This window comes from Ptychodera flava, chromosome 6, assembly GCF_041260155.1.
Source record: "Ptychodera flava strain L36383 chromosome 6, AS_Pfla_20210202, whole genome shotgun sequence".
Taxonomy (NCBI): domain Eukaryota; kingdom Metazoa; phylum Hemichordata; class Enteropneusta; family Ptychoderidae; genus Ptychodera; species Ptychodera flava.
In genome coordinates, this window is record NC_091933.1 from 33,146,898 (window position 1) to 33,165,276 (window position 18,379).

General features: G+C 37.1%; 1 protein-coding gene across 1 annotated transcript; it reads right to left on the reverse strand.

The window, feature by feature from the left end:
• Window positions 1-2,224: 2,224 nt before the first annotated feature.
• On the reverse strand, window positions 2,225-16,142 carry LOC139135546 (leucine-rich repeat and guanylate kinase domain-containing protein-like). The gene is made up of 17 exons (XM_070702987.1): window positions 15,914-16,142; window positions 15,474-15,581; window positions 15,055-15,136; window positions 14,351-14,451; window positions 13,469-13,550; window positions 12,695-12,819; window positions 11,749-11,892; window positions 11,428-11,595; window positions 8,212-8,318; window positions 7,358-7,477; window positions 6,652-6,748; window positions 6,217-6,330; window positions 5,638-5,839; window positions 5,039-5,164; window positions 4,115-4,260; window positions 3,690-3,778; window positions 2,225-3,259 (listed from the first exon to the last, which is right to left on the reverse strand). Exons 1-17 carry the CDS (start codon window positions 16,109-16,111, stop codon window positions 2,812-2,814), a joined length of 2,457 nt encoding a protein of 818 aa, XP_070559088.1. The 5' UTR covers window positions 16,112-16,142; the 3' UTR covers window positions 2,225-2,811.
• Window positions 16,143-18,379: the final 2,237 nt, after the last annotated feature.

Below are 18,379 nucleotides of genomic sequence, written 5' to 3' on the forward strand. Positions count from 1 at the left end.
ATGAGGAATCTTACAGCCAAGCTTTACCATAAAACCCCTATCACTTTGACCACTGTTTTAATTGACCACTCTATTTTTTTCCTCAAAAAGTAATTTTATTTTATCCTTACCAAGTCAACCATAAATGGAAATTAGAACTTTCTCTGTCTCTATCTCTATTGACTATTATGAGCAATTTCTTTTAGATAACATACAGGGCACAATAAATGACGGTTCAGAATATGTCAAAGTTGGGATTCAGGAAAGTTGCCTTTACATGTTTTAATCCTCCAAGATGGTAAGCATTTCACTATGAACTGTCAAAAAAAGTTGAACTTTCTGATAATTCTACACTAAAATTATTTTGGCTTTGATGATTTCCTAATTAATTCAATTATTTAAAATCATATTAATTATTTTTTTCTGGGTGAATTGATAGGGGTTACACAGTACAAGCATTACATACAATGTAAGTCAAATTTTGACCAAAAATGACAAAAAAATTCCTTAAAAATACACATTTACATATTTCATCACAATTTGAACAAATCTAAGTTGGATTACCCCTAGGGACCTGTATACCAAATAACAAAGCTGTCTGACCAGCGGTTATGAAGAAGAAGATTTTTTACCAAAAGCACCTTTTTTGGCATTAATTTGCCTATTTTCAACAATATCAAAAAATTAAAAAAAAACAGTTTCTCAAAATCATATTTTTCATCTACACAACAAATATCAAATCAGTAAGTACAGCGGTTCTCAAGATATTTGAGTGGACGGACGCCTCACAAACGGACATACATACATACATACATACATACATACATACAGACTGACGACGGACGCCGGACGGATACCCATCCCAATAGCTTCTATAGACTATAGTCTATAGTAGCTAACAAGAAGAAGAAATAGATGTATGGTATGCTATGGTCTCTAAGTCGACGCCTACGCTTTGAGGCATGTGATACACGCCTTGCTCAAAAACCAGACTGAAAAACCTCACACTGAATGTACAGAATTAAATCATCATGGTCAGGATTAGGTTGAGTGAGAGACATTACCAGCGAGACATTGTTTAAATTGCAGCGGCATGCCTTATTCCATGAGAAACGCCAAGATGATCGTCACCCATGTTAACTACAGATAGCGTGTCATTTATTGCGACATTATCGAGCGCTAGTTTCCATCAACGGTAACATTAATCTGCGGTGTTAACGTTGTCGAAAATTGTCCACCTCGTCTATGAACCACATTTAATGGGCAATTTATCAGTGTTTCCACAATCCATAACAATCCATAGACGTAATTTAAGTCATCGTTGATGGGTTAGAAATCAGCTAAAAATGTATGCTGCTCATGACTCTTGTCAAAGTTAGTAAAGTCAGTCTCTGAGGGGGATAACATTTATTTGTCACCGTGAGTAGTCTCCAGGGACAAGCCATTTTATAATGGGAGGCATAGTGATCAAAGTGTAAAACGACAAAACACAAGTCGGAGTGAAAATTGGCAGTAAAAAGTAAACTTTGCTGCTTTTGCAAAAGAAGCAAAAATAGAAACACTTACTTGACTGGGGAGTGAAAAGCGTTCTGGAAAACGGTATGCATGCTGTGTCTTCTCCTTAATAATAAATGCTAAGGTACAGAAACAGGAACGAGTGTAATATAAGTATACTCCAAATATTTTCATTAAATGTAAAAAAACAAATGAAGATATGTCAAATGTGTTCCATTTCCAAATATTGCCCCTCAGTGACATTTTACCTGTCCAAAGTCTGGGTTCAGTAACAAAGAGTCAATTGTTTTGTGTTCCCTGTACTTGAATCAGAACAATTCCTCCCTTTCGTTCTATTCATGTCTTGCATTTGAGGTGTCCAACCCTATCAGTATCCATACAATGGACGAACGGGACATCGCCAGCCATGAAATATGTCGGCTTTACAGGGTAAGATAGTTTTTTTTTTGTCAACAAGGATTGTATTGCAAATCTACAGTGTGTGAAATTGGCAAACAGCTAAAGCGTGACTGGTACACCAGAGATCAACCAACTCATCCGTGCAGCCCTCCCTTCTAAGTGTTGGTTTCCATAGCAACAGCACATATATCTCTGAGCTTCATTGCCCGATGAGATTGGTTAGGTCCAAACTCAGTTTTAAATGAAGACTTTCAAGATTATTTCACTGATGTTGTCAAAGTTATGCACGGACAGAAGGAAAATGGGTCACAAAATGATACACAAGCATGCATACTCTTAAATAATATTGTTTATTATGATGAGAAAAATTCTTCGCCAGCTGTTATACAGTTTTCATTACAGTATAGCTAAATGGCGTGTGTGTCTCTGTCACTCATGACTGATGGCCTAAGATAAACACTGGTGCCATAAAGAAAACATTACAGGAATCTACATGTGAACTGATAAATGGAATTAGGACGGTTCCACAGTCACTCAAACCATACACAGCTCAGGTAGAGACACACGCATAAAGAAAACTCTTTAAAAAGAATTTTTTTTCAAATTCTAATGTAAAACAAATTGGTTTGTCTGTACAAAGGAACAGCAACAACACTACATTTTGAATGTGTTAATGAAGGCAACCTATAAATCAATGTAGCCGGTGAATGTCCATCAGCTCTCTATGTGGTTGTTCTATCAACTTATGCATTAAAGAACCATTCATTTGGTTTCATTTGCTCTTCTATTTTGAGAAAAATTTGTGTTAAGGCCGATAGGTCACACTTTTAATATAAATGTTATAATACACTTATGTACAAAGTTCCTTTTTTTCCACTCATTTTTTGCAGGTGTGTCAGTCTAGCTCTACCGATTTTCTCAATATTCTGGTAAAGACCTGACATTTTCTCTCGGCGATGTTGCAATCGGTGGCAACACTGGCTTTGTATTTGAGCCTGGTCTGCCTAATGACTGAACCGAGCCAGGCCTTGAACCGTTGCTTCCTTGAGAGGGTGGTCTTGGAATGAATTCCGGCTCTTGGGCCATTTCTGTGCCTGGCAGACGGAAGGATGACTGCGATCCCATCTGTGAGCGGGCTTCGTCCGGAGACACTGGATTTGAGAAGCCCCTGGCTTCAGAAATATTGGAAAGGTGTGAACTAGATCTGGTGGTGGCTTCACTGGAGTCTGGAGTCTGGGCTGCTGCGTTCATTTCGTTGAATATGCCTGATCCAACGGCAACCGTTAGAGGGCGCTCTTTGCCACTGCCACTCAGCCCTTCCAAGTCGCCTGATGAACCTCCCTGTGTTGGGGCTGTTCCTGGTGGCCTGTGTAATCACAGAAGAAACAATCAACAATGAGAAAAGTTATGACATTGTTTTGCTGTATACTGATAGTCATTACTAGCTGAGTAACATTCACAAAATTAGAGGCAAACTCATGAATATCATGGCAGTCAATTTCATCCAAATTTTCACATGGTAACAGCTTTTGATCAATTTGGAATTTACTACAGAGAAAGCACATAATCTGAAGTAATTGGTAGTCAAATCTTCACCCTTTCATTTTGATTTTCTGACATATAAGTGACTGAACATTATTTCATTACTATATCACCAACTTTCAGGTTCATCAGAAAGACGTGTCGCTGTAGATGTGTCTGTTTGTTGACCTCCCAAGGCCAAGCAATCATATAAATATAAAATCAACAACGTTATTGTATTTTCTCCATGGAAGAGTATGTGTTTTTGAACTCACTTGCTGAGTAACTGATCTATTGGTCTTGGAACAACCCCAGCAGCTGCAGCTTTTGCAGCACTCAGACGACGCTCGTAGGATGCCTGCTCCTGGGAAACAAAATCAAAATGAGAAAATCAGCGACTGGTGCTCGGATGTAGATGGGAAAGTAAAATCCAAATTGTTTAGTTCTGCAGAATAAGTAGCTGTCTGAAACTCAAGAACTTTTCAAACAGATAATCATCTGGTACACATGTCGATTTTTAATGGGAAAGTCTGTGAGCACTGAAAAGTTTCTTGATACCGACACACTGTGACACTTACGACATAATGCAAACGAAAAATGGGATTTCAGCTTCCAACTTACAAAGCTGGGGACATTTCTGTCAAACAAATCTAAGATATAAGATTTTTCTCAGATGTTGTATCAACACATAAATACACACCACTGCACTCTTTGTTGGTTCAAGTTTGTTCCTTATTGCCTGTGTCATCTGTTGGGATGCTGTGTCGACTGTTTGTTTGGACCATGTCTTTACTCCAGTGGCTGATCCGGAAGTACCAGAGCCACCATTAGACTGTAGTGTGTTACCTGCAAGCCAATAACAAAATTTGAGTGAATACAGGGTGTGGAAAGGAGTTAACACAGGGTATGGAGGCATTCTGATTTTCTCATATAATAAAACTAAATTAAAAGACAGCTGAAACTTGTATATATTTTCTTACATGGTTTTACTGTGTTGCCGCTATCGTGAACCCATTTTGAAGCCTGAGAAGCCAAAACACTTTCAGCGCCTTGGTTTTTTTGTGATCATCAAAAAACTAATTTTTTGCACATGGAGTGAACACATGGTATGGTGGCCATTTTGATTTTCAAGTATCTGTAAAGTTTGTGCGATTTGTTTCTTTAACACTAATATTGGCATGGTAACCCTGATTTTTTTATTTATGATAATGAAAAAGAATATTGAAAGCTTCTGAGGTGAAATTTTGAGCAAGAGTTTAAATTGGTCAGTTTAGAGGTAGGCATTACATGTACCTTCAATGAACAATGACAACTTTTGAGGTGTTTTGTGGATGTTGCGTTTTTGACCTTCTTATTCAACTGAATGAGTCATCAGTTTATTATCATGAAGGCCTGGTCAATATTGTATTTCATGAGCAAGTTGCAACAGACAATGATTATTGTTGGTGTGTTTGTCATTAATTAAGCCATTAATTCTACCTGGACAGGTTGGAGGTGTCAGACTTGATGCAAAAATAAAACAGCACACAACATCAATCAATCATGATCTTTGAAAGCAAACTGATTACACCAGAATTAAAAGTTGTTTGCTGTTATGAAACAAATTGCATTTCTTGACACAAACCTGTTGTTGTAGTTGTCTGTGTGTCACTGGATGGATCGTCTGTCAGAGTAAATCCAGCCGTTCCACTGATCCCAAGATAATCCATCACTAATTTCTTTAATCTTCGATAAGCTTCTGCTCCATTGTCTGTTAAAGGAATCAAGACATTATGATCTCATCCATCGTTTCATCACTGGAAATGACTTACTACCAATATCACACTTTCTCTTGATAGACAATACAGAGAAGGGTTTTGTAAATTGTGGAAATTTTCACACAAGTTCCTCAAATATAAATGATGGCTACAAAGTGAAACTGCAACGTGTACCAAACTGTCAAACAGTTGTACACTGATGTTATCATTTTGTCTGAAGTCCAGCTGCAAGAGAGAATTATTGTTCAGCAAGTCACAAGATTTCACAATGGCAAAATATTATCTAGTGAATTTGAAATGACTCATGGATACAACGTGAAGGTTTCACCTAGATACAGACAGAACTTCCACAATACAGCGTCCTACGATGGTTTCAAATGATGGTGCACATTGAAGTTTCCATGGCAACAGCATCATCTATTACAAGATTACACTCTCTGTGTGACACAATACATCAAAAACTTACTGCTATCGATGGTCATATCAAAGAAACCTGGATGTTGTTGGTTGATCTCCTTGTAGAGATCGTTCCTATGTATGATCTGTTCAACCTGGGGTACCGTGTAGTGTCCCCTCTCGTGAAGACGCTGACTGTGAATGTTTTTGTCCAGTGGAAGTATTAAGACATACCGTGGCTCAAAATATGTGTGCTTTAGCACCATAACACCCTACATAGAAAAGAAAACGAGATACAAATAAAGAAGTTAGAAACTAACCAAGTCAGTCGAGTTCAAAATATGTAGGCTCTACAACACATGAAATGAAAGCTATGAAACACGTGAAAAAAAAATCAACACAAAATAAATACAATATCAAATGTAATCTTGTTCAGTTCGACTGTTTGACGACAACACTTTGGTTTTACTTTCTGTTTTCAATTGTGTGTTTTGAATGGGATGTGATGAGGTGGGGGGGGGTTTCAAAGATAGGATGAAATTCATGTAGAAATTGAAAAGAGTGAAAAATGTACATTATCTCCTTCATAAGCTCAAAGGAAGAACTCAACTGATAAGATTGTCCTGAGAAGAAAGCTACATCCACTTACCTCAATTTCAAGATGAACAACACAAGCAAGTCCATCCTTGGCAATGTTTTCGATTGCATCCATGCTCAGACCGTAATGACTCCCCGAATTCTCATATGTCAGGATGAATTTACCCTGGCGTGTGTACAGGTACAGGAGACAATTTTGTATTAGAAACTGATAAGTATATCACTGATTTGTATATCAGGACATTTAGACTCATACTGACAGAAAAATCAACAGAGGAAAAAGCAAGTGAGCCTGATCATTTTCTTTAGCATATTCTTGACATTCCTCTACATGTCAACTAGCTTGACAGGCTTTGCTTTCCACTGAACTTAAAGTATGTTAAAACAATTTATTCATTTCCTTTTAATATCAACCAGGACTACATTACTTCAAGTACTACTGCCATGTATGTTTTTAGAAACAAACATCATGAAATATAACACTTACATTCATTTCCATGTTTTGGAATTGGCCAGGTGTTACAAAGTTGTAATCTCTGCCGTCCAGTTCACCGCTGTAAGCTGTTCTTGTACAATGCATTATTCTATAAAGCAGAGACAAATGAATGAAGTTTTTACCATTGAGATCATACCATTTAATCTCTGTAATTTGTCTCACCATTGCATTTGAAATTATTATGCGAGGGCATTTTCACTTTGCCATGTATATTTAATTTTGAGTGTAAGTGTGAAGTCATTAAGGTATATACAGTCACCTGTAATCTAAATATGCCCGTATATGGTCAAAAGGGCATTTCTTGGTATTCAAAATGCCAATGTGAGGGCGCTGTTTTTAAAAAGCAGCCACCCGCTTAACATCTGTGATTGGTTAGATTTTCTCTTTCCATGGTAACTGTGGCAAAATTGGAACAGGTGACAGTATACCTTTAAAATTAAGATATCTTTCAAGATTTCAGAACACTGTGAACTCAAATGGAGTGCTTGTATAACTGACTAAAATGCTTTGAAATCTAAAATTGGAAAATAAATGTTTGGTACGCAATGTCAAAGGTAACTTATGTTATCTATGGTATCTTAACATGAAGTGGTAAGCAATGTAAAGTACATCATAAAGTGGTACATGTAAAGTGAAGAATTTGAAATTAAGAATTTAGAATGTGTAGCCACTATTGCATACATCAGCATGTACTTACCCATAACCAAAATAGTCTGGGAAGTCTTCAACAAGCCTGTGCGAGAGTTCTCTTTTATTGGAGCCTGAGGGGCCCACCAGAACAAGCATTGGATAGGGGGTCTCGATACTTGGCAATGTACTGTGAAGGAAAAAATGGTAGAACTCATTCAATATAATTATTTTGATATACAGGCAAAACAGTGTCAACAAGACTCTGCCATTGCATTTTCTGATTGCTAGTACATGCCCACATTCAAGTGACAGAGTCCTTAATTTGATTGCTGCAATTTTTTCCAACCGAAATTTTAGTGTAACATTTTACCATTTCAGGAATTTCCCCGTAATGTTTTTTTATAATCTTGAATAAAATGGATATCACATTTCATTGGCTAAAGCATTTTACCAAAATTTTGGCAAAAATCTGAAAAAATTGACTCGGGTACTGGTATATTTTATAAAGGCAACAAACATTGACTTGGCACTCTAAGAGTTAATGATGTCTGTCATCCATAAAACATACTCTTAGAAACACCAGAACATGTGGTATATATAAGAAAAATTCATTAGGGCTTGGTATTGACAAAAAGTATCATACAGATTGAGTATTATAGGTGCAGAAAATCAAATCTGTATACAAAGTCTTAATTTATGGTAAAAAGGAGTGGCAATATAATTCATCTTCTCTGAGGATTTTCTCGACCTATCATCTTTTATGGGTAACATTGTCTATGTTGTGGTAACTTAAGTCTGAAACTTATGGATATATCGGCTTCAGATTGGTACAGTATTGACTGAAATACTGAGAACGACACAGGCTTTGCACTTTGATTTCAGTCCATAAGTAGCATTGTTCCAAATTAGCCCTGCCATTACCTGTCATAGATGGTCGCTGGTTGGAGAAGTGAGCTAACCACTTGTTTGATGTGGTTTCTTGCTGCGACTACTTTCATGGGAGGATTGAAGCTATTGACGGCCATCACCTGTCGGATAAAACAGACAACACATTTACATTATCGACTTCAAACATAACCACATTGCTCCGTTTTCCCAGTACGTAGTCCATATTAACTACAATAAACAACACAGTTGGGCCAAATTATGGTGGTGAAAGGGTCTTAAAGCTCTCTAAATCAAGTTCAGTACCGTTTAATTAACCAAACCAAATTGCATCCAAAAAATAGCAACAATCTGACTTCAACCCTATGAGCACTGTAATTTTCTCCCCCAAAATTTTAGTGCAAGATTTTACCGATTTTTATGAATTGTTCTGTAATTTTTTGATACTTTTGGACCAAATGGACATCACATTTCTTTGGCTATGGTTTTTTCTCAAAATTTTGGCAAAAATTTGAGAAAAATTTACTTGGGTTTATTTCATAAAGGCTACAAAAATACACTCAAAGTGTTAAGGTGGTTGGAAAGGCTATTTTTGCACCAATTCTTTTCTCAGAGTTAATGTCAAGTTTCAAGTGTTAGAATCAAGATATTTAGTTCAAATTTTCAGGATAACTCCCATAGTTAATATTATCTCCAAAGAATATAAAAATTGTATATTTGCAGCCATGATTTTGAAATATGACACCAGTAAATATTAAAATTTAGTTTTTTATATTTTTTTTACATATTTGAATTTAATAGTAATTGGATAGTATTAATCAGGGTTCATACACTTCAAGTAAATCAAAATTCCAGGACTTTCCAGGAGTTTTTTTGCCATTTTCCAGGAGTATTTGTGGTTGAAAAATGCCATTTTCCAGGAGTGTTTGCACGATAAAGCTTGCAATTTTAATAAGCATCATACACTAATTTTTTCTAAAGTTTTCATTGTCCACAAAACTTCAGCCCACAAGACATCATTTTGCTGACAAATGCAGTCAATGACGAATTGACAGGTTTTGATGGTGACGACATATTGAATAACATCACTGACGACTGAGACAGTTGTGAGTGTGGTGTCAGGAAAGATGAACTCGGGGAAGGCTTAGAATTAGTCGATGACTTTACATTTGATGAAGATCGGGCAAAGAAATCATTAATTTTTGATTTACTTGCTCCTCTTTTTTTCCTCCCAGAGCTCGATGTTTTGCTCCTTTAGCATGGCTTTTCATAGCCCCGCGTACAATGCTGTGTGTTCCCGGCGTTATGGAGCCTCCCACTACAGCCCTGCTAATTTAGGTCCATAGACATGCGGTACCAATTTGGACCGCACACGAAAAACTATTTTTCTAACTACTTGAATCTAATCTACCGTATGCCTACCCGAATATCTCAACCGCTCACAGACTGTAAAAGAACTGTTCGCATGACGTCCAAAACCATTAGTTTGCTGGCGATGCACGGTCAAGGGAAGGCCAGCGATATCATGAAGGTACCGAATGGCGAGCCACGGGAACACGGAGCATCGTACGCAGGGCTGGGCTTTTCGATACAACGAAAGTCTTTTCACAAAGTTTGCATCTTGCCGCGAATTTATCTTGCGCCCGCTCCAGCCATCCTATGTACTCGGGCTGTTTCAACCAATGATCGCTGAATAAACACTTTCCAGGAGGCATTACTGTGACTGATGACCCGAACAAACTTAAAATTTCAACACAGTCCCTCCACGAGCAACTCATGCCTACTTCGATGTCACGGTACGTGCGTGCAAAACCATGGATAATCGAATACACAACATGGTCTCGCCCACGCTAGTGCAAGAGTACCCCTTTACGACATTATAAGAAACATTACTACGCTTTCCAAATTTTGTCTCATGAGGGCTCCTCACCTGTCGCAAAACAATTCGCATTTTACGATTTTGACGTTCGACAATTATACTGTTTGACATTCGCCTTTACGATCTGGCCGTTCTCGACCGTGTGCGATCGTAACTAGCGATTTTCCAGGAGTTTCCAGGAGTAAATTTTGATTTTCCAGGAGTTTCCAGGACTTTCCAGGAGTGGTTTTAAATTCCAGGACTTTCCAGGACTTTCCAGGAGCGTACGAACCCTGATTAATATTACCAAATTAGTTATAAATATGTTGACACTATTTATTGTAAGATTTGTACGGCAGGATTTGTAAATAAAATTTGTTTTTATGATTTTACATGGGTTTATATATCAAAAAATTATTAAAAATTCTTTCAAATTTCAAAATGTGATTTTTCAAAAAGTACTTCAAATACAGGAAAATTGTGCCGTACAAATCTTATCTGTAACCTTGTTAATAGGCTGTAAAAATTCCATGTCCATATCTCATTTCAAAGTTGGATTAAATTGGTATACAATTATGTAGGAAAATTGTTATTCTGTCAACAATGTTGAAACAAGCCATATTTGCACCCCTCCTTTGAAGTCATAGAGGAGTTTTTTTTTGTTAATCTCACTTTTGACACATCTTTGACACTCAAAGAATCTAAAAATGCATTTACAATAGTAGTCACTCACTCTGAATGCCAGCACCACCTTGTCAAACTTTCCTGAAAAACAGCAAATAATGACTTTCCCTTTTCAAACATTTTATTAACAGCTAGGGGACCTCTACCATAGTTAATACACTAAGGACTCCCCAACTTCTTCTTATTTGGTCAGTTTTTCAGAAGTTTTAACAGGCTATAACTCTGCAATGCCTTTGTGCCCAAATGTCTAGTTTTTTTTATTCCACAGAGAATGTTGACTACTTTTATATTTTAATAGTTTTGTTGAAATTTATAACTGATGCTCTAGCCTTTCCAACCACCTTAAGCCCTCTTATCAAATCAAATCTTGCAAATTTTGAATTCCTAAACCATTCTTTTACATCATATGACCTTACGTATGAGCTACTTGTAGACTTCTATGATTGACAGATGACACCCTGAAATGTTTCTACAAATAAAGCTCCTGATGGGAAGTTAACAGTAATACACTGAAATATTAATCAACACTGCAGGTTGAGTGACAAAATCTATCTGGATGCTATTTGAATAAGCAATAAATCTTATATAGCTACCTTTCCTAATTACTGATTGACAGGTTGACGTGCACTCCTCAAACTGAAATGACATATATTCCAGGATAGAATACCTACTCTGATTGCACTACAACTATCCACTGAATAGCAACCCACCTTTTCATCAACTTCCACTCGTCTCCTGTCAAGCTGCGTCAACTGTTGAAGTCTGTACAGCAGAGATATCCTGTATTCATCAAGCTCTTGGATCGGATTCCTCAACAGGTTCAGATCCCGGAGCAGCAGCAGATCCCGGATGTACTTGACTTCCGTGATGTCATGGATCTGTAAAGACAACAAGATGTCAGAGTTCTGTCACATTTTTTTTATAAGAGGCTACCAGCAAAATTTTGTTGTATTCTATTATCATTGTTGAAATGCAATTGTGATTGAGTTTCTGTCTACAACATCTTGCATACAAAATGGCTATCCTCTCACCTGGTTGTCTTCCAAGTCAATAACTTCTAGCACATCATGGTCTTGTAATCCACTCATACTTCTGATACTATTTCCAGAAATATTCAAATATTGAAGTTTACTCAGTGTTTCAATGTTTTCTATGATCTCAATCTCATTACCTCGCTGAAAAAATGAACAGATATGTATACTGAATTAAGTTTTTCCTACACATTAGGAATGTAGGAATTTCACTTCAACATCATAGTAGGTTGCTGAGGATATCATTCTTTGACTGTTCTGCAACATAGACGATGGACAAAGCTAACCATAGACAGTGGAGGGGAAGGCAGCTCCTCTCAAAATGAGCTAGTCAATAAATAAACAAGTAAAACTAGCACTTATGAACGAATAAATTAGTCTCATATTTTGGGTTTGTCTTAATGTTAGACTGGTGTTAGGTGCATCCCTTTTTCAGAAATACATAGGAACTCTTAAAGGGACAAAGTCCGCCATTTTTTCATGAATTTTGTTTGATACGAGATATTGTTTGACATGTTGAAAGATACTGAATGAATGAGTGACCATGCATATATTCGACCCCAGTTTTAGACATGGTAAATTAAACCATCGCGAAAATGAATCAATGGTCATGACCATTAATTCATTCTGTGAAGATTTCATGTATCGTGTCTAAAATTTGGGTAAATACACACATGGTCACCCATTCATTATCTTTCAACATGTCAAACAATACAAATTGTATCTCGCATTAAACAAAATTCATGAAAAAATGGCAGACTTTGTTCCTTTAATACTGTGAAAACTCTGGGGACTTTCTTACATTAATCATGGAAAATCTTACTGCTAACTCTCCGTACAGTGATGTAATATGAGTGTGTAATAAAGCTTTTTCACCCGATGATATAAAGAACTGTGGAATTTCATGATTTGCAATTCGCAAACGCTTTCAGATGGTGAAACTCACCAGATTCAAGAACTTCAGCGGTAAATTCTCCAGGTTTGATATTTGTCTCAGACTGTTGTGTGCCAAACTGAGGTGATTCAGTCGGCAACACTGTGACAAACCCTTTATTTCACTGATATTGTTGTCTGGTAGACACATGTTAAGGATTCACACACACTTGCATGAAATATATCTGGATACGAGTAAATCAAGTTTTCATTGAAATTTGCAAATGGAAAAATATGCTATGGTGATGTATTTAAGCCAAACATTTGCCACTTTGTCATGCTTTTTTTTCTCCGTCTGATTGATAACAAACAAGTCATGCTTTCCGAATATACATGTAGAGGTCCAAAACAATATATTAAGTGTATGGTACGGGTATGATAAATCTCACACCTAAATAAAACACGAAAGGTGTTGAACAACTGTGAGTTCTTGTGTGCCATCATACTCTATGCTCAGAATGAGAAGTTATCTGCTCACTTCTAGTGATACAGATCAATGTTATCTCTCACAGCCTCAAGAAGATGAATGTCTGTATTTATAACACACCAAACAGTGTCAATCACTCATTATACATAAGTCTATGGTCATGGAGGGGCACATTTTAAAAGCTTGTCGAGAAACCTAGAGACAAAGGTTAACATTGACTCTGGTTTTCATACCCAATGCCAAGTGTGGATTTACTGTATTCTTGAACGATTTCAGAAATTATGAATGTCAACGATCAATACTCAAAATATTAAGTCAGTTAATCAGTCATTAATAAAATTTCAAAGGATCAAAGGATACTATCCAAGATTAGCTTGGTGAGAGCATGATGGGGTGACAAGTCTGTCATCTCTTCTATTTTGTTATAGGACAAATCAACCTCCTGTCGAGATATAGAGATATGGAAAAATATTAATAAGCACCACATAAAAATCTTCACAATCAAAATTAAGTTGAAAGGTGAAACATGAAATACACATGAGCACAATTTATTGTCTGCAGAATTCATAGGAAAATTGATAATCCACTCGAGCAAATTAAAAATTAAGCCATTTTCATCGCAAAGCATCATGAAATACATCTTTATTTCCATGAAGTAATCTCTTGCTGTACGAATGATATGCTACAAAAAGCACAATGAATACATGTTGCTATATACTAAATATGATAAAATATTTCTGTAGAAGTTTGTGAGCAAGTGTAGAAGTTCACTGAATGGAAACAAAGACTCATGGAAACCTCATCATTGATAAATATCTCTTTCAGAAATGCTTGAAAAAAGACAGAGTCTGTGTTTGTATGTGAATTTTTCTTGGCCAGCCTAGAAATGACATTCTTTATATTATCTTTTACAAATTAACCCTGAAATCAAATGTGGTAAGTGTATATGATTTGAGTCAAGTATAACCCTACTGCACGTTGTATCAAAGTATGTAGCTTGTCAAAGCATGGCCATTATTTCACTCACTATTATTTCTTTCTGGTAGATACCAGAACCTATATCACCTTTTACTCTGTAAATTCTGTTTGTAATGATGTGGGCTTGGAGTTGAGCTAACCACTTTATTTCCATGCTTTCCATCACAAACTGGTTGCACCAAAAATGTAAAAGAAACATCAAAAGACTCAGTCCATTTGGGATGGGAGAATCTTCACAGTGGGTAAGGTGACTCCTTTACTTACCTTGAGATTGAAAGGCGGCTCAAAATCCAGCAGTTCAGCGATGTCATTGTGTGAAGCGTCCAGCTCAATCAGATATGGCATGTAACTCAGTGGTCTTAAATCTGTCAAAGACAGTCACATATTGAAAGTGATACTGTTTTGATAACATTAATATTCGGAGGTCAAGGGTCACCAATCAAATAAATTATGCAGAATTCTGGTGATCATTTCCTGGCATCTGAGTGTGCATTGACATTGAATATGACCGTTGGGTATTTTCCATTAGTTATGGTTTGAAAATATTTAAAATTCTTTGAGTTTTAAATGCCATCATGATCCCATCTATTGCCCAGAAACGGTAACTGAAATTTGCATATGGTTTTGTCTCACAATCAGTTATATTTGTCCAGCTTTAAGTAACTATCATTAATTTTATCATTTCATGAGGACTGATGAGGAAGGGAAATCAGAAAAAGCTTGCTGATGTCTATATATTAGGCACAATGTTTCTTTAACGTTAAATACAAACAGATCTAAACCTTTTAACCACTTTGCTTTTATCACAAACTCAGTTTGACTGCAAGCCTGCACCCATGTAGAGGAAAATTGGGATGTCAAGCTTACACTATGGTGTAATGTAAACAACGTACTGAGCATTCAAACAGAGGGAAAAGTAACAGACACATTTGTAATTGTATTGGTTTGATATGGTTAATGATACAGACCTGCTATGTGGTTGTAGGGAATCTCCACTTTCTGTAAATGATTATAGCTTTGTAATATTTCAATGTCCACTAAATTATACCCCTGTAAGCCAAATTACAGTATTTCAGTTAAATCACAGCAAATTATCGTCACTCAGTGATCAAGGCAATCTGACGTAAGTCAGGAAAAGGATATACAGCACAACATTTATCACAATGCTACATACAACATGTGAAAAGATCACCTGGATTTTGTCTTTGTTTCACTACACATGATCATACTATGTAAAAGTGTCATCTTATGCAAGAATCAAGCATAGGCAGCTAAAAAAGTGAAGCATAGTTTCGCTGATAACTTGCAAGTACAGTACTCGTTTTGATGCTTGTAATACCATGGAGGTTAAAAAACCCTGCAAACACGATTGGATCAATGGACTTACCGGCAAAGTGAGATGGAGGAATACTTGATCAGCACCACATGCTGATCTCCCTAGCTGTGACAATCCATGGGCAACTGTGTCTTCATCAAGGATGCCATTGGGTGATAACTGAAAAATGTGAAAACACAATGAAATGATGGAATTTGATAATGACTGACAGTTTTTGTTTTTGTGTTGGAGTAATCTGTGGTAATGTCTTTTACAGCTACAAGAGTGGGAAATCACTAGCTGTAGTACTGCAGCTCGAGGTTTTGCCTGGGTATTTTGGTCGGTCTGGTTTCGCCCTCCGACACAAATACCAAGGCAAAACAGTACTGCAGCTACATATACAAAAGAACGGGTTGCACAGGTCGTAATTAGTGAAACAAAATGTCTTATCCTTAAGATGATATTTCACCCTGAAGTTTGTAAACAAAAACTCCAAATTTCGAATATCTTACCTCTTGGTCCTCTTCTGAGCTCGCGGCATCGTCTGCATATCCATCGGCACTTTGAGGGGGTCTCTCATCAAACTGCGGCGTTTGGGGTACCGAGGGAGACAAATCTTCAGGAATATCACTCAATGAGAGAATCTGTGTGTCCGGATGCAGTATATTTTGACTTGGAGGTGGCGTGGAAATAACCTCGGCATCCGCCATTTTGTTTGCAACATCGCTTGGATACGAGCGATGCATTATGGGAATCAACATCCAACGCGGAGTGGAAAACTGGTTAGAGCGCCGTCAGTAAAACTCAACCATCTTACTTTCGTTTTAAGCCGCGACTTTTTTGTTGGAATACGCGATTTACAATGTTTATCTCTCGATTTGCAAGGCAACGCATATGCCCTATATCCCCGCTGCAAAAGACAAGCTATTTTCTTTCCCCCCGAAGGTAAAAAACCCCAAAGTACTCGCTTTGCACAAAGAACGCAATGTGTACAATATGCAGTGGTACAACTATCAATAGTAACATAACGCATTACACTCTTGCAGGTTGTGTCGACTTGAACAGTTGGCAATCCGATATAATATTATTTTCGGGCTGTGGGCCACCAGACCCTAAATTTGAAATTCAATTTAGAAGGGGAATAAAAGAGAACAAAGAAGATATCGGTCCATGAACAATCACTGCGCAGAAACTGGCAGAAAGATGACACAATCACCACAAGGTGGGGGAAAGGGTATTAAACATGTTAAAAGTAAATACAGATTTGGGAGTAAAAAGGAATTGAGTGCAGAAATGAGTTTTAACACGTAGATTTCAAGGTAAGGACTGAATAGTTATAGCCAAACTAGTGCCTGAACTCAAAATCTTCAGATGGAAAAGATAGTTGTTATTTTTCGGAAAATATTAACCTCTTCACTTCTATTTTAATCTCCTATAGGCCTATTACCATAAAACCATTTCAAAACCAGTTTCCAGAAAGTTTTTTTTTTTCTCTCCATGAACATCTCTGCGAGTGCGTTAAAACTTTGTGATGATATTTCTTTAGCATTCGGAACAGTCATTCCACAACATTCTTGAAGGAGGGGAGAGTTTCAGCCTACCCCCGGGCCCCCCTCCTCTATTGTCCACGGTCGTAGGTTAGTGACGGGTGTCGACACGATGATGACAAAATTTTAATGCTTTTATACATACCTCCTGTTTTTAAGGCAACTCGATAAGTAACTTCGACATCGGCTGACATATTTAATACATTTTTGAATTCTAACACAACTCCTTGTATAGGTATAGCGCTGATCGCAAATGACGTCATTTTTCTTTCATTAAATCTGAAAAATTAAATATTTGTCCGCATTTCCCGCAAGAACGACGAAAATAAAACCTGCCAGTGTTACGGTGGATACTAAACGTCGCACTAATTTAAGGCTCAGACTACAAGATGCAACAACAGCCCCGCATATAACAATAAAATTTGTCCGAATTTCAAGCAGTAGTGTCCGATGTTGTACGCGTACACAGCAGTATTTAGTAACAAACTTGAAATCGCGATCAGTGCTATTGGCACGGGAAATGAATGGAGAAATACTGTAACAAAACCATGTTTCTGGTCCCTGACAAATAGTAAAAGTCAAGCGATTATATCTATCTATCTATCTATCTATCTATCTATCTATCTATCTATCTATCTATCTATCTATCTATCTATATATATACTTACTTTTTTCATATTCTTCTTTCTCTGACCGATTTATTTGGCGTGATACTATTAATATATACATATTTGTTTTACTGACTGCAAAGTACTTCGTCAATCCCTTGTTCATGTTGTTGCATTTAAGTGTTATAAAGGGAAATCAGCTCCACTCATGCAGCCTGTGATTTTGTCATACGATATTGTGAATCACTGAGGCTGTGGTGTAAGGCGTTTTATTTATTATTTTTTTTATTCATTTATTTATTTATATTTATATATTTATTTCTTCATTATTTTATATTCTTTTGAACACTGCGGTGAAGAATTTGGTGGACAGACCTAGTTTGCAGTCGAAAAGTCATGGCAGGCTGGTCTCGATGTGGTGCGGGCGATGACCAGAAACAAATCCATATTTTGGCCTTTAATATTTTATAAACCAGGCTGTGGGCAGCTACCTCTCGCTTACACCACCATGATTGTTGTGACTTTTGCCATAGTGGTACCCTAGGAGTTCTCAGATCAATCTTCCACTGTCTTATTCTAATAACTGCGATACTTCCATTCATGACAGTGGTACTAATACGTATAACCCTGCATAATGGAACACAGTTAAATTTCTGACCTCAAAATCTAACTGTCGACCGACAAAGTTTATCGGTCACGCGGCTTTAAGTCAAAACAGAATTTATAGGAATGCTGTAGGCCCTAAGCAAAGGTCAGCGCCATTCAGTGGTTACTGCAAGTGTGGTTAAACAAAAACTCAATTTAATTAAAAACGTTTGCACAG